At 38.3% G+C, this 16060-nt stretch overlaps 2 protein-coding genes across 3 annotated transcripts in view; one reads left to right on the top strand and one right to left on the bottom strand.

Moving 5' to 3' along the window:
* The window catches only part of acbd6 (acyl-CoA binding domain containing 6), a 34739-nt gene extending 30103 nt beyond the window's left edge, over nt 1–4636 (bottom strand). The window contains exons 1-5 of one of the 2 annotated variants that reach the window (XM_030083322.1): nt 4578–4636; nt 4400–4479; nt 4170–4297; nt 3635–3699; nt 1796–1892 (exon numbers count right to left, since the gene is read on the bottom strand). In XM_030083322.1, coding sequence (XP_029939182.1) covers nt 1796–1892; nt 3635–3699; nt 4170–4297; nt 4400–4448 — 339 coding nt within the window. In that variant the 5' untranslated portion in view covers nt 4449–4479; nt 4578–4636. Of the gene's footprint in view, nt 1–1795; nt 1893–3634; nt 3700–4169; nt 4480–4577 lie in introns of both variants that reach the window. The other variant, XM_030083321.1, reaches the window with a different exon arrangement.
* Nucleotides 4637–6527: 1891 nt separating this feature from the next.
* xpr1a (xenotropic and polytropic retrovirus receptor 1a) overlaps nt 6528–16060 on the top strand; it is a 66887-nt gene continuing 57354 nt past the window's right edge. The window contains exons 1-2 of the mRNA XM_030083813.1: nt 6528–6944; nt 12334–12385. Coding sequence (XP_029939673.1) covers nt 6876–6944; nt 12334–12385 — 121 coding nt within the window. The 5' untranslated portion in view covers nt 6528–6875. The remainder of the gene's footprint in view (nt 6945–12333; nt 12386–16060) is intronic.

Below are 16060 nucleotides of genomic sequence, written 5' to 3'. Positions count from 1 at the left end.
ATAAATGCTACACATTTCACTGAAATTCTTCTACACTAAACCTGAGGCTTTGGTTTTACAACAAAATTTTACATGAACATTGAAGTTTCTGCATACCTTTGAGATTATTTACTTTTATAGATGTATAGATAGGTGTGCTCTTAACATTTTTATTTTTGCTTGTGGGAAATAATATTTTACTGAGGAACAGCATCTGAGTGAACAGCGTTTTTTTTACTTGAACTGGTAGCGGTACTGTCTGAGTCTAAATTCCCTCACACATATGCAGCCTTATATTAAATGCATATGAAGACAGAAATACCAAATATGAGAACTTCATCAGTCAGCACAGTAGCTCCTAAATTAAGGTCTAATGTGTTTTCAGACTTTTAGGTGAAGCTGGGCAATACAAACTCACTGAGAGCACATGATGAAGATCAGGAACACAGTGATTTTAGATTTTTCCATACAGAATGCAGAATCTTTAAAAAAAAAAAAATTAAAAAATGAATGATTTATTTACTTTTTCAGAAAAAGCCATGATATATGTTTCCATTTTACAGTACAAAATGTACAATCCCAGTCAAAAATTCTTTATTTTCTTGATTAATGACATTGTAAACTCTCATTAGAGGCATGAAAACTAAAAAAAAAAAAAAACCACACCCACACAATTAGGTAGTAAACAAAAATTGTGAAATAATTCAAAACATGCTTTATATTTGAGATTCTTCCCTTTGCTTTGCTTACTGTTTTGCTCATTCTTGGCAATCTCTGGATGAGCTTTATGAGGTAGTCATCTGAAATGGTCTTCCAGCAGTCTTGATGGAGTTCCCAGCGATGCTGAGCACTTGTTGAACTTCTTGTCTTCACTCTGCGGGCCATCTCATCCCAAACCACTTTTTTTTTTTTGCACCACACAAAGACACATCGACTGGAATCAAATACCTTAAATTTGGACTCGGACTAAGCAAAGATTTCCACTGATCTAAAGTCACTCCTCGTGTTTCTTGGCTTCCCACAACAAAACTCAGTTCTTCTTGTTTGCTCTTACTTAGTAGTGGATCCTCACCATAAAGGCCTGATTGGCACCGTCTCCTCTGAACAGCTGATGCAGAGATGTGTCATACACTAGAAGTTTGTGTGACATTCATCCGATTTCTAATCTGAGGTGCTCTTAACTTCCAGTTTCTAAGGGGAGTGACTTGGATGAACTTATCCTCAACAGCAGAGGTGACTCCTGGTCTTTCTTTCTTGAAGCGGTCCTCGTGTGATTCAGTTTCATTGTAGCACTTGATCATTTTTGTGACAGCATTTGAGGACACAATCAAAGTTTTTGTAATTTTCCAGACTGATTGACCTTCACTTCTTAAAGTAATGATGGACTGCGGTTCATCTTTACTTAGCAATTTGGTTCTTGTCTTAATATGAATTACCTTTGTCAAATAGATCTGTCAGCTGCGTATCAATCTGACATCTGCACAACACAAACAATGGTCTAAACTCCATTAAGAAAGTAAAAAAAATCCACAAGTGAACCTTGACAAAGCAAAACAGTGGCGTGAAAATTATTTAGGATGACAACCTTATAAAGCTCACTGAGAGAAGGCCAAGGGGTTTGCAGCACTGGAAACAAAGCAACAGTGGCTACTTGCTATTAGTCTAAAATATAAAACTTTTAGGTTATGTCACACTTTTTAATTTACTGCTCACAGTTCGGATGCCTTCAAAATAAAAGTGTGTTGAAAGTTTTGATCGGTTGTGTAAAATAGTTAATATTTACCTGTCTGTAAATATGTTTGCAATGTTGTATTACCTTTGTGCTGCCTTCAGGGTCTAAGACATTCACGTAGGATATATACTCCTGCATTGCCTGCTCTGGCTCCATGTCACCGAGCTGCTTCCATGCTTGCCTGTTATGAAAAAACAATATTCAGCTGAAGTATTTGCAGTGGTGCATGAGGCATCAACAATTTTCTTTTCGCAAAGCACTTAATGAGTTATCTTTCAAAATCATAAGTGGGCTTTAATACAGGCTATAAAAAAGCCTTCAAACAAGAATAAAAATGGATTTTCTTCCATACTTATCAACAAAAGACAGTTTTACGTTAACAGTGTGAAAAATGCATTTCAGAATTTTTCACAAGCTATATGCGCAGATGTTTGCCAACATGGATTCATATGAGAAAAAAAATGAGTATCCTACTCACATTAATAATCAAACTGGATTTTTTTTTTATTGCAAACTAAGCTCACAAAGTAAGAACATTTGTGTTTAGTAGACATGTAACATTACTTCTTGGCAATGATTGGTATACTACTTGTTAAGTCTGACCATTTTCCTTTCAAACTGTTCCACATTTGTAAGGACCACGCATTTGTGGGAAGTAGGTTGCTCTGAGTGAAAATTTGCCAAATCTCCTTTTCGAAAGCCAAACAGTTTTTCTTTGGTGTTTGGTGATTAGATTATTGAGGACGCACAATTGCAGTTGAACAATTTCTTAATTTGAAAAGCAGGAGCCTTAGTGAAGTGTGCAAGAATCATACATAAACTACAACAGAAGGCCACCCCCTCCTCATGGTGGTCACCAGCCTGCTCACATATAACAAAAAGCATCTGTCAAGATATCTGGTTGTGTTGCTCACTCTGGCATGGGAACGCTGCTCCCAGTTGAGACAGGACTGCTGAAAGGGTACCCAAATCACCACTCCTAAAATCTGGAGGTACTTTTTAAAAAATGTTGCTCTGTACTGCTGTTGCAAGCACTAACACAGATGGCAGTAATAGTAAAGGTCAGGCATGGCAGCCTTATGCAGACAGTTATTGGCTCTGCGTAGACTGTTTTATAACGTCTGGGCTTGTCACAGTTTCATCCTGCAAATCTTGACAGTAAATCTGTACAACACTCCAGACATGTCTTAAGTATGAATAGGTTGAGGAAATAATACTGTAAACTATCGAACATATAATATATTTAATGTAAACTGACCTTGAATTGTCCAGACAGTTATGTTATTTGTTTTTGATTTGTTTTATATTTGTTTTTCTTTGTATGTGTGGTGTTTCTGTAAAATGGACAAAAACCAATAAAAATAAAGTTTAAAAAAAAGTCCTGAGGAAAGTGCCATCTTCGTGTGATAAGCGTGTTTCTGACAACTCCTGGTATATGGAACTATGCCTTCAGTTTGCAGCTGGTAATTGGGCTAATTTTGCAGAATGTCACAACTTGGTTTTGCAGAATATCAGCTTGACACAGTCTTATAACTGGGCCCTACTCAGATTAATCAAAATTTGTATAATGAGTAGTATAATTGCTAAAATTAAATCACCTCTACAGCAGGACAGGTGCAAGAGTCAATATCAGCAAAGTTTAGAATTGGTAGAAAAGATGTGTGAGGCTTTTGATGAACACATGTACTCAATTTTGTTGTTTATCCTGCAAATGTCCATTCTTTACAAATATGGAATAAATCTGAAATATTTCAGCTTTCCAATAGAGATTGCCAAAAAATATTCTTATAACAAGGAAATAATTTACCAAACAAAAATGTCATTTGTTTTTGAGTGTAGCTTGTGTCTGCCTGTCCCACTTGGAATAGAAATATAATACCTGCAAAGTTAGTGCATTGACTTGAACAAAAAAAAACCACATACCATTTTCTCTGTCCTTCAAAGTCAAAGAAGCCAGGCTTTGGTATATTACACTTTCCAGTTTTGGCCTGCAAATGGGAGGAAAATTGTTAAAAAGTGGGAAAACTGAAGTGCTGAGAATACTTTGTGGCTGCACTGTATGAAAATAAAATAAAATGAAAAAAAAAAATCACAAGTAATTATGAGAACTTAGTGTTGAGCAATGAGAAAAATGAACAAAAAAATGAATTGATATACATATCATAAACTCTTATTAGCAGAGGTCCTCAGACGACATATGCCATTAAAATAACAGATTTTATTTTGTGGACCGTTACAAAACACTGTTGGACTGGTTTGTTAGTACCCTGCAATAAACCCTCCGGGCTGCGTCGAAACCCTGACTGACTCATCTTTGGCTGTCTCACAAATTACCACAACAGCTGGTCATAACGAAATGACAACTACATAGACACGGGTGTCCTGATTGTGGCTGTTCTTTACTGCCACAAGGTGCTGTTACTTGAGGAACACGGAACACGTCTAATCCCACATTCACCTGTTTGTAGCGGGCGTACAAGTAGAGCAGCTGGTCCCTGCTGGCCGTCTGGACCAAATCTCTGACGCGGTCTGCTGCAGCCTCAAACTCCCGCTCCAGCTCTTCGCCTTCCAGTCGTTCCCCCATCTCTATTGCACAGCAGTCAAATTTACTTAAACCCAAGTCCGAATCTGAGTCGGAGCCCGCTCCACCGAGAGGCTCTCCTGTGTCGGGACGGGCTGGATCCGTACCGGAGCCCGTCGCAGTGTCTGGAGAGGACGACGGAGAGCCAGAAGCCATGGCGGTTATTGTCGGTAACGAACCGTTTCAGCTGTTGAGACACGGATAAAGTGAGCTAGCAATCTATGTGCAGCCACAGCTTGAAGAAAAATCAGCAGTTTTGTAGTTTTTTTTTTTTTTTTTTCAAACCTCGAAGGTTCAAATCCGTCACAACAGGATTTGTTTCTCCCGTTGGTCCGTCTCTGGTCCTGTCAGCTAGAGGCGCCGGGTTAAGTCAGTGCGTAAAGAAAGGTTCCGCCTATCGTCACGTGTTTCCCTAAGGGTTGCAAGCAAACAACACAACCAACCAACCAACCAACCAACCAACCAAACAAACAAACAAACAAGGGATGTAATCAATCAATCACTCGATCAATGCAATTCACGCCAGTGCAATGCATACACTTATCACATTATCTGAAAGAATTACAGCAGATGTTCGTCCACTATTTCTGCTTTCAAGTACAAGTGAAAATGTTATCAAAAAAAAAAAATGTTATGCCTACTTCATCGGTGATTGTACCCCCCCCCCCCCACACACACACACACACACACACAAACACACGCCAAAAACAATGATAACCAAACAACAATACTGTATTAAAGCAAACACATCTCACCAAACTGATGAGGTCCATGATTTGTTAAAAACAGAACATATACACACTGCTAGAGGTAGCGTTTTAGTTAAAATTTTGAGTCCTTAGAAGATGCAGTTATCGCCTTCTGCACATTCTCACTATAATTATATAAAACATGCATATTTATTTATTTATTTATTTATTTATTTATTTATTTATTTATTTATTTATTTATTGTAGTCAATGCGTTTTTTTTTCTTTTGTCTGTCTGTATGATCTGTTTCATGAAAAAAATGATACTGAGTTATAAAAATCAACACGTTGTTATATTTTCCCGAATGTTTTGGAATAAAGAAAGGGGAATATTTGCACTTTCTGTGGGTAAAAGAGGATAATTCAAATGTCCTTAAAATGCACATATCCATACGAACCGTTAGAATACATTGAGTGGAATGCACTGTAGAAAAATATGGAAAATATTTACATGACAAGCGTCAGGTGTTATCTGACAGCTGTATTTGTCTGAAAAGTGAAAAAAACTCAATTTATGTTTCAAATGTTTCTGTTTTACTAGAACACTGCTGTTTCATTTTTTAAGGCGACAGGAGATTGACACAATAATGCTTTTCAGTTTCAATAATAAAATATAATGTTCCTGCAACGAGTGCACTTTTATTTGCCCATCAGTCACTTGACAGATTCCATCGACGCCTACTGAAGCAGGACTCTTGTTCAAATAGCAAATGCATTTGTAGTGTTTCTCCAGCAGATGCTGCTATTCTCTCATGGATGGTGTAATTATGCGACCACGACTGAAATCTTGCAGCCCGACCAACATCATGCTTATGTCCAAGCTGTTGCAGACCAAATTAAGCAGAAATGTATACAGATTCTGAGTCAAAACGTTCAAAAACGTTCAAGAAAATTGAAAAAAAATATACATTTTTCTTAAACACACAGAAAAGTTAACTTAAGAATAACAGATGGCCTCTTTCACAGTATTTTAATCTAATGCATCATATTATGATCTTCTGAACAATGCAGTGATTTTCATAATGTATAGATTTAAGTGCTCGGTTTACCATGAGCGACCAAATAAGACAAAATAATTACTGTGTGTCTCTGCTGATAAAATGTAACGCTGGAGCTATGCATTTTTCAATTCTGCCATTTCAAACATATGAAAACATAAATCATTTTAGAACTCGTGATCCCTACACACTCGATCTGCATGGTCGTTCAGAGCAGGCTTGGTTGTTATTTTAAAGAACTTTAGAATAAGTGCACGCATTAAACTAACAGATTTTGCTCTTCTCCAGGCGTGTAAATCTTCCAAGCCACTAAAATCTTTTCATTTTTGCATAAAAGAAACCAAAGATCTCCGTGTGAGAGGAGGAAAATTCCAAACGAAAGCATAAGGCAGTAAATTGCAGGTAACTGGAAGCCTCCGGTTTGCAGGAGGTCCCACCAAGAGGTCGGAGTCACTGCGCGCTCTGCTGACGCAAACACGTCGCTGAGGTTCATTGCGATGGCGGACCGTAAAGTCCCCAGACCTGCCAAGGGAGGGACGGAGCAAAGTCACTGAGCCACTCTCAGGGGCTCGAGCAGACCGCCGTCCGACCACCTGTTAAAAGACAGCCCTCTGTCACTGCCGTCCCTCCCTTCGAATAGTATGAGGGACGGGATCCGCTCGGAGCGCACTGACCGGGACGAGCCAGAAGTGGAGTGAAGAGGAGCGGAGTGCGCCGGGCTGACGCGCCGCATGTTGAGCCGGCAAGTTGACTGATACCACCAAAGTCGCGTCTACGGGGAAAGGGACAGTTTACTCGGATTTTACGGAGCTTTTAGGGACCCTTGTTCCGGCAAAATGAAATTCGCGGAACATCTTTCGTCCCATATCACTCCAGAGTGGAGGAAACAGTATCTTCAGTATGAGGTAAAGTGACATTTACTTGGTGTTTTAATAAATGCTTTATCCATCTCGACTCATACAAATATGTGTTATATGTTTGAAACCCAGACTACAAATGTCATTATCTATTGTGACACTTCTTCAGCATGCATTCATTTGTTGTTGTTGTTGGTGGTGGGTTTTTTGTTTGTTTGTTTGTTTATTTGTTTTGTTGTTTTTACGTGGATCTTCAGTTTCAGTAGCGCCTACTCTTGAGAGCAATAAACAACGGAGAAGATAAGGGATGACCTATTGTTTATGGAGAGGAAATTGACTGCGGTTGTTAAGAGCCATTGGGAGCATTCAGTGTTTATTATATATCTCTTTGCGGACTTTACCTAATATTGAACAAGAATGAATTATGGTCATCACAGTAATGACAAAATATTACTCATATATATTTTAAGACATCTATTCAAATATTTCTTTAGCTTTAAATGTTAGTGGTGTTCTAAGCATTAAGTGTTGTTTTTTAAGTTTACCAACCAATATTATTAGCTTTTTCTTTGATGGCCTTTTTTCCGTTATACATTATGTATTGATTTAGTTTAATTTTGCAGAAATGTATTTGAGGTTATAAACTCTACTCCCCAAGGTCAAAATTCCGTCTAAACTCAGTTTCTCCGTTTTCATTATTTATTTTTTAATTCTCATCAGTACGGATGAAGCCAAGTGCAATCTCTGGCAAGACGAGTTAGGACTATCATAATCAAATTCCCACATTTGAAGAAATTTCATTTTTTTATTGCTTTGGGTTAGATGTTTTTGCATTTTTTTTCCCCCAAAGCCAGTTTCTTACCAGTGTTTCAAATTAGAATTTTTCTTCAGTATTTTCTATCAAGCTGAAGTTTTTATTAAAACTTTGCACAGCAAAATTTAATCTGAACCAGGATGCAATTGTTAATCTAACAGGATATTCTGGCTGCATGCATAGCCTTTGTTTGGTGGTGTATTTTATTTTCACACCACACTTCTTGCTGGCTCTACACTGAGAGCTTTATTTCAGACATACACTGACAGGACAGCCTGCTCAGTTCCATTTAGCTCTATGAATTATAGACAAAGACCCTGTTCTCTTCACCCTCAACAGCCTCTCGCCAGACTCAACAGACACTTATTGCACTGGTTTTAATCCTAGTAAACATGCCCTGAATTTTAGTGCCAAGTTGAATAGTTTCTACTGTAAACAGTTAAATCTGTTCATCTTGTTATGAGTGATATCCTGTCATAGTAAAAACATCTTCAGGGATGTAACTGAAAGTTAAAAAAATCAAGAGGGTCAGGTTTCGGTCATCACAGTGGGAAGAGGTTGATTCTACAATGGCAGTTTATTTCAATGGATAATGGTCGTGCTTGCTCAGACTATCTGATGGCTTTGTTTATAAAGACTGGAGCTCACGGAGCCCAGAGACAGATGCATGGCCATACCAGCCATTTTACACCTCTAGTCTACAACAAGCTTTTCTTCACTGACCTGAGATGGATGATGATATTATTTTTCAGTCTGTATTTGTTAAATTTCAGCAGCTAAAATAATGTTATATTTGGCATTATATTGTGAATAATTTAAAAGCAGATTCATTGATATAATCTGGTAAGTAATAATACAGGCAATGTAAATATTTTCCATGTTTTCATGTGAACAATTCATAACCTCAGTCACGCCAGAATAAATAGACCATAAGTCCTTTCAAAATACTGCCGGTCGTGAATTTAGGAAAATTAGAGTTAAGTGATTGCTCCTCAAAAATACAGATGTTAATCAGTCATTGATCCACAATTTAAACAGAGCAGAGATCAATGTTTTTATTTTTCAAATCATTTCAGAATCCAGCTTGTGCATGTCATGAGACTTGCTGTTGCTGAATTTAGTAGATCAAGAGAAACATTATCCTCTCCGTACACTTCTTGTTTTTCCTGTCACTTAAATCATATATAAGGTTGGATTTTCAAGTGTATTTCTGCTGCTGCAGGAGCCCCTCAGTCTTTGTCTGACCCCTGTAAACACGATTTACTACTGAGTAGGCGGGGAGCGAGAAAATGCTCAGCATGTGCGATTGACATCTTATTCAAGAATTTGATGAAACAGGTCTATCAACATGGAAACATTGAAATATACTGTATATTCTAGAAGTGAAGTCAGTTGGCTTCTTTGAAATTAATCACTTTTGATAGAATGATGTTTTAAATAAATCAGACTGTGAAAAAATAAAAATCTTCATATGACAGTGAATTGGCTCTCATTTAGTGAGGGATGTTTTGCAATGCATTCAGCAAACATGCAGTTATTTTATATGTTTGTCATCATAACGAACAGCTTCTCTTATTCTTGGTCAGCACTGCATGTTGCTGAGATTAGCGATGGCTGCATTGTAAACCCATTGTGCAAAATGACATGTGACATATCATTGTAGCAGCACAGGTTGTTTCAACCCGCATTCTATACGGAAAGGTCCCTCTCGTATAGATGTATCTGTGACTTTTGCAAAATTACCACTTCCCGCATTCACATTGACTGTGGTTTTGAGTGATATTCCCTCCTTTGTGTGCTAGTTGGATTAATTAACCTGCTGCCCAGTTTGCACTCTCCTCTTTTTTTAGAGCACGCTATTGTGTGGGAAAGTGTGAGCTGTCTATTTAGATTGGTCAGCCAGTTTCTATGCAGATGAGGAGGATGCGGCAAAGTGACTGTTTCAGAAAATACAGACTGTAGTTAGTAAGACACTTCATTCAAAGGCGATGCATTGACAAGGTAGTTGAGTGATCGAGCAATTAGGCGTATACTTTATCCCGAGGGATTGAATTTATAAACTTATATGCTAAACAGCTCTTTGGTATGGAAGTGTGAGTGTTGAGGCTTGTGCCAAAGCCAGGGGATAACGGCTGATGAGACTAGGATTGGACTTTAAATGCAACAGCTGCAAAACAGTTGAACAATTCAGTATGTCTCTGTATGAGTTGTCCATGTCAACCTAAAGTTACTTACAGCATGACAGATATTTATGTTATGTCAGGTATTCAGTTTGGATGTACATTGTGTAACAATATGAAACAAAACAGGGAAAAAAGGAGAAGCAGAGCTTCAGGTGTATGCGTGTGGGCGAGAGAACAAGGCCACTTATGCATTTACCTCTGCAGTGTAATCAGTCGTGTAAGCTTACAGGAGGAGGAGGAGGAGTGTGCGGGTGGAGACTAGTATTTAAAATTCAAAATAGCAGAGCAAATTGTCGATGAAAAGAAAGTGTGTGCGCATGTTTGATTTCAGTGTCTGATTCGTGTTTGTTCAAAGGTCAAACCTAGTCTTTCTCTAATTATTCTGAGTGATGTCGTTTAAATGTCTGCGCAGCCGCTGCCAGCGTTGTTTTCTTACAAGCCGAGTGGAGCCAAGAAACATAAAATGTACAATACCACTAATCATTAATATAATCTGCATTCTGTCCAATGAAAGTTTGATTTATCAGCATGTTCTTCAATGTGAACATTATGTATACAACAGGCTTGGCATGGCAACTGCGGAGCCCCCATCCCTCCATACCTCCCACCTTCCTTGCATCCTCACCTCTTCTTTCCTCCCCCACTGGGAGGACATCTGGTCCCCGACCAGACCTGCACTCTGCACCCCTCCTCCTCCCTCCACCGACTCCTCCCATCCTCTTCACTCCTCTTTCTACATGGAAGGACCACTTAGACACAGAGCTGCAGATTCAAGTGATCCATTGGCTTTCTGTTTGAGCCACAGATCTCTTCAGAGCAGTATGAAGCATTAGGATAACAATCTCAAGCATCATACAGGAATGGTTTGTCCATACAGGCACTTAAAACTGTTGGCGAGTATACACTCAACATGGTGCCGTTGTTGAAGGGTTCAGTTCCAAAGAAAACAATTTGGTTATGTAGACCCTCTGTCGGGAAACTCCACTTTGGCACATAATGCAGATCAGGTACTTGTGTTACACGAGCTTAATTTATTGGCTACAGGTCATCATCATGGTAATGCGTAGGGTTGCTATGTAGAACCCCATTAGGCGGGGCTTAGTTATTGTCTACAGGTTTCATCACTGATTACTGCTAAGCCATCAGGTTTATCTCACCTCCCCAAAGAGCCACCCTGCCCCCTTTCCCAGCACAGCCATCACCATGGCGATGATTCCATCTTAATTAATGAAGGCCCCCTACCTAAATCTGAAAGTCTTTTCTCTCCACCTATTTGTTGGTCATGTAGGTTGTGGGCTCTTGGTTGTTAGCCTGGTCAACTGTCGTGAGCATTGCTGTCTCTTACAACAGAGACAATGAAGAATTACAATTATGTTGACACAGGTTCCAGTGTCCCAGTGTCATTGTGCCTATATTTCACAGAGTATTGACAGTCCAAGCTGCAACCAGTGCAACAGAAATATGTGTGTGGCTTAAACCAGCACACCACTTGTCTTTTCTCAGTGCTATGGTACAAAAGCAGAATATACACTGGCCTTTAAAGGATGTATTGATGGGAAACAAGATTGAGCTGCAGTTTTGTTTTGGCTTCTCACTGATTTGTTCAGATGAGCCAGCTTACATTCATCTGTCACTTTGAATTATCTCAAAAATATGCTGCCATAGAAACAATCACAAGCATCTTTTGTCAGGTTTTTTTTTTTATTGTGTCTTCGTATGTTTTAAAACATGTGTTGATATACCCTGTATTAGCCTTTACTGCCCTCTGTTCAAAGCATCCTGATTTTATTACAGCAAACGCCAGAGTTGGCATTAGTCATTTCACATGTTTTAGGAGTTCTTTGCATCAAACTTGTTGTCTTTTTTATGTCCTGTTTTTTTGAGTGAACCGTTTTGATTTTTGTTCAGTTGTTTCATGTATATTTGTAGGATAAGTAAGAAAATAGACAGCTATATACAAACAGGTTTCTGCAATACAACCATGACATGGTAAGAAGTATTTACCCTTTCAAATGCATACACAAAGACCTTTTACATTTCATTAGTAGTTTTGTTATCCCTGCTTTCCAGAACAAGTTATACCTCTCAACATACAGTTTAATTATAAAAGCAGATGTCTTTATCCATTGCTTCATGATTCTTGATCTACACAGCACAACACCTTTTCATAATCTAATTGACTAACCTTAAGCAGGTCTTTAAGTCTGAAGCCACACACGCTGCTAGTTCAGGCGGTTTGTTGTTCATCAGTCCATCTGAGTCATTCATACATATTTAATTCACTGAATTTGAAAAGTTTCTGCACTCTGTGAACCCGAAGGTTCAGGTAAAGCAGACTCTCTGCTATTTATATAATGTTCTCTTTTGAAGACCTGTTTTATGCATTTCTTGGCTTTGCAATTATAGACGGTTCTTTATTTTTTTCTGATTTCTTCCTCAGGCCTTCAAGGAAATGCTGTATGCTGCCCAGGACCAAGCTCCCTCCATAGAAGGTAAGGAAACACCCCGTTTTATTAAACAAAGCTAGACATATGGAATAAGAGTAACTCAGTTCCAGAGACACACACATATAGACCCACTGCCCCCTGTTTGGGCATTCCCAGAATAACACCCCCCCATCTGCTAAAAATAGATGGAAATCACTGCTAGCATGCAGCCACTCACCCCACAGTCAGTAGCTGACCACAAAAACCATTATCTTTTCTTTTAAGGAAGGCTCGTCACCTTCCATCCCCTTAATAAAAAGCAGGTGCTGAAATAAACATCCTCAAACCTTTATAACACTATTTTTGTATAATTTGGCTGAAGAGCGCTACAGTTCAGAGACCGCTGGTGCTGAGTGTTATTACTCAACTCAGCAAAGATAAGGAAGGCCTCTGGCTATAATTACTCTTTGGCATTAGACTTCATATGCTGTGATGAGGGAAAGAATGTTTTTATTTTAGCTACCCATTTGTGGAAGTAAACAGCTTTCTTTAGTTGCAGGGATGGGATGTACTTCACGCCTATGTGACATGTTGTTCCATCTATATGACTGATTGAGAGTGTGAACTGGATCAGAAAAATGTTTTTTTTTCTGCATGTGGGTGCACAAAACATAATTTTATCCTGCATGTCTATGTGTTTAACAATGTTTTGCAAATTACTGCAAATTGGTTCTAAGTAAATGTTAAGAGCTGCATCTTTAAATGCCTCTGAAGTTATTTAAGTAGTCCCTGAAATGAAAAATAAATTAGTTATTTAGAAAACTACTTGTTGCAGTATTATTTCTGTTCAAACAGCCTCCTTCAGTTAGACTTGTAGAAATAATTTGCATGTACTTACATTATTGTTTTGCTGCTGTGCTCAGCTGCCGTCACTGTGTGGGTCAGCCTGATGACCTAATCTCTATTTTAGCTCTGCAGAAGTTACACCAGTTATTTGAAGTGAAATTACAGCAGCATACTCATGATGTGTTCTCTTTGAGGGTAATTGGTTAGCATTAGAGTTAACTGTAATAAGGATGCTTTTTTTGGGGAGGGCATTCTGCTATTTTCAGAAGCATACATTAAAAAATAGGTAATTTCTGTGTCTTTAAAAAGGATAAACTACTGAAGCATATACATATTGCATTGTCATATTGTCGTTGTTCTTGCCCTTTTCTCTCTCGGTTGCTTTAGATTTAGTCTTTTTGCTAACATCACCTCACCTAAACAGGTTTCTGCTCTAAATTCTGATTGTAAGGGGCAGTGGATGATTCCTTTCTCACATCACAGATTAATTTTTGCATCATGCAGCAGCAGGGTGGGTCGTACAATCCTGCCATGCACAGAGTTCTGTAGAGCAAATAATCATGTTGCATTTGCTCATGAAATGGGACAAGTGGCATGGCATAACACCCTAAGAACATAATGTATGCTCTGCACATAGTGTGAGGCAGTCATTGTTATTGAATTACATCTCCAAAAGTTCAATGATAAAGAAGTGAACTGGAGGTTTATATGAATCACCCTCTGTACAAACATGTTACAAAAAGTCTCGTACTGTGTGAAAGTCATAGCTAATAAACTTGTTTTTGAGTCAGCCTCATGCTCAAAGATGATTTCTAGACGTTTATCAAAAACTCACTGTCTCTGTGTTAGATGCATTTAGTGTGTGTGACCGTGTGTGTGCCTCTTTGCCTGTTCCTAAAAAGTGCAACTAGTCATCCTGCTGACTACACATCTTTTCAACTGCTAATATGACATATGAGCCATGTCTCTTCTTTGAGCAATGTCTCCAGAGAGTGTTAGCGAGCTCAGTGTGAATGATAAATTATTTCCTGCCTCAGGTCTGAGCTGTACTCATGGGTCACTGCTCTGCCTCTGTCAGCTTGTCACAAGATAGGTGAGCATGTCTCACGAATAGAGACGGTACCCATCAATCAGTAGCAAATCACACTGTGTCATTTGTGTGGTATCATTGTGACGATTCAAACTTCCCTCTTCAATCAAATGGATTTCTCCTCTTGTCACACTGTTTTTGCAACAGCCATGAGCTAAAAGGGGTTTTATGGATGACATGAGTTTCGCTGTATGGGGGTCTTTAAGTGTCTGACACAGTTGTCATTCCCTTTTTGTTGAGTAGAAAAGAAGACAAATGAAAGAAACAGACCAGTGTTATTATTCAGCGCCGAACAGCGCATTCTCTCCTGTGGCTGGATTTGTTGACTTTTCATAACAGGAGCAATATCAATAGTAGTAGTTGTATAAGAATACAAACTTACAGCAGCACTTTTCTTCACTTCTGCAGCATCAATTCTTACAGACATGAACTGGATCTGAAAGGAAATTAGACTGTACTTGTATATCTTATTATTTTCTTTGCACCAATGGCTGTAGAAGAATGGTAAATAGTATATGAACTTCATACATGGCATTTTTACTGCTTCAGCAGCAATGTTTGGAACATTCACTCAGCAGTCAAGTCATTTAAAGTTTAGCTTATTGCCCAAGGATACTTTGCACTTCAGCACACGGATGAGGCCAGATGAGATACTGCCAACCTTGGGTTTGGAAGATGTCTCTACCAGCTGAGCCACAGCGCTGGCCGTCACAAGCAAGGTATCAAGTTTAGGTTTACGCTCACTGACGAATGAACAGAAGGACCAATGAATTAAAGTAAGTTTCAGTTAATCTACAGAATCACCTCTTATAATGCAGTCACCCAGTTTGTCCTGATCATCTATTTGAAAATATGAAAACTTTCAGGATTTGCAATTTCAACTTCCCAAGTTGGATGGAATAGGGTTGTCATTACAATCTGGTTACATGTAGGGCAAGATAATCTGGCAGATGTATCACCTGACAATGGAGACGCTACCTGGGGCACCTTTGTATTAATGGCAAAGCAAATATTTTTGCAGGTTTTCAGTCTGATTTGGTGAATCCACCAGTCGGTTCATTGCTTTAGGTCAGGAAAGCAGTTATCAAAATATACTGTACTCATTTATGGCTAAAATATATGTTTTGTATGTATTCTCAGCAGATAAAATCATGCTATTATTCAATAATAAAGTAGTTTTTTGTTTTGGATCCACAATAAATCCATTATTTGTGAAACAAAAGCATAGTCCTTCCTATCGAAGAAAAACAGAATGAATGCAATATAGGCAATTCAAAACAACACACGAAATTAAGAACAGTAGAAATTGATAGAATGCAGTTACTTTAACAAATAAAATTTTGTTTTTAGCACAAAATAAAATGAGGATAAAGACCAGGCCTGATGTCTTCTACCAGGTCATTCCTTAATAAGGGACAACTACCAGAAATCGCTAATTTTAAATAATTTCCTAGGTATCAATAATAGTTTTGTGACGTGACTTATACATTTATTAGAATCAGAACAAGTGAAACACTCAGTGATGTTCTCAGGACCTGAAGTCTAAACAAGTGCTAATGAAAGCATGTATGACAGAAGAACACAGGTCTTCGAAATTCTATGTGACTGATGAAATCAGAATTAAATGCTTTTGTTCTATCATAATTTTTGTCATTTTTCATATTTTTATCCTTATGGAGCACTTTGAGATACACGTCCTATGACTGACAGGAACTAAATATATATTTTTCATCTTTTATTACACCACTTTAATGTCACTGCTTTGTTAAAAAAAGTGCATCTATTAGCATGTCCACACAAATATA

This window comes from Salarias fasciatus, chromosome 23, assembly GCF_902148845.1.
Source record: "Salarias fasciatus chromosome 23, fSalaFa1.1, whole genome shotgun sequence".
In the NCBI taxonomy this organism is placed as follows: Eukaryota; Metazoa; Chordata; class Actinopteri; order Blenniiformes; family Blenniidae; genus Salarias; species Salarias fasciatus.
Note: the sequence above shows the minus strand (reverse complement) of the source record. Positions and strands in the feature narration are given on the sequence as shown.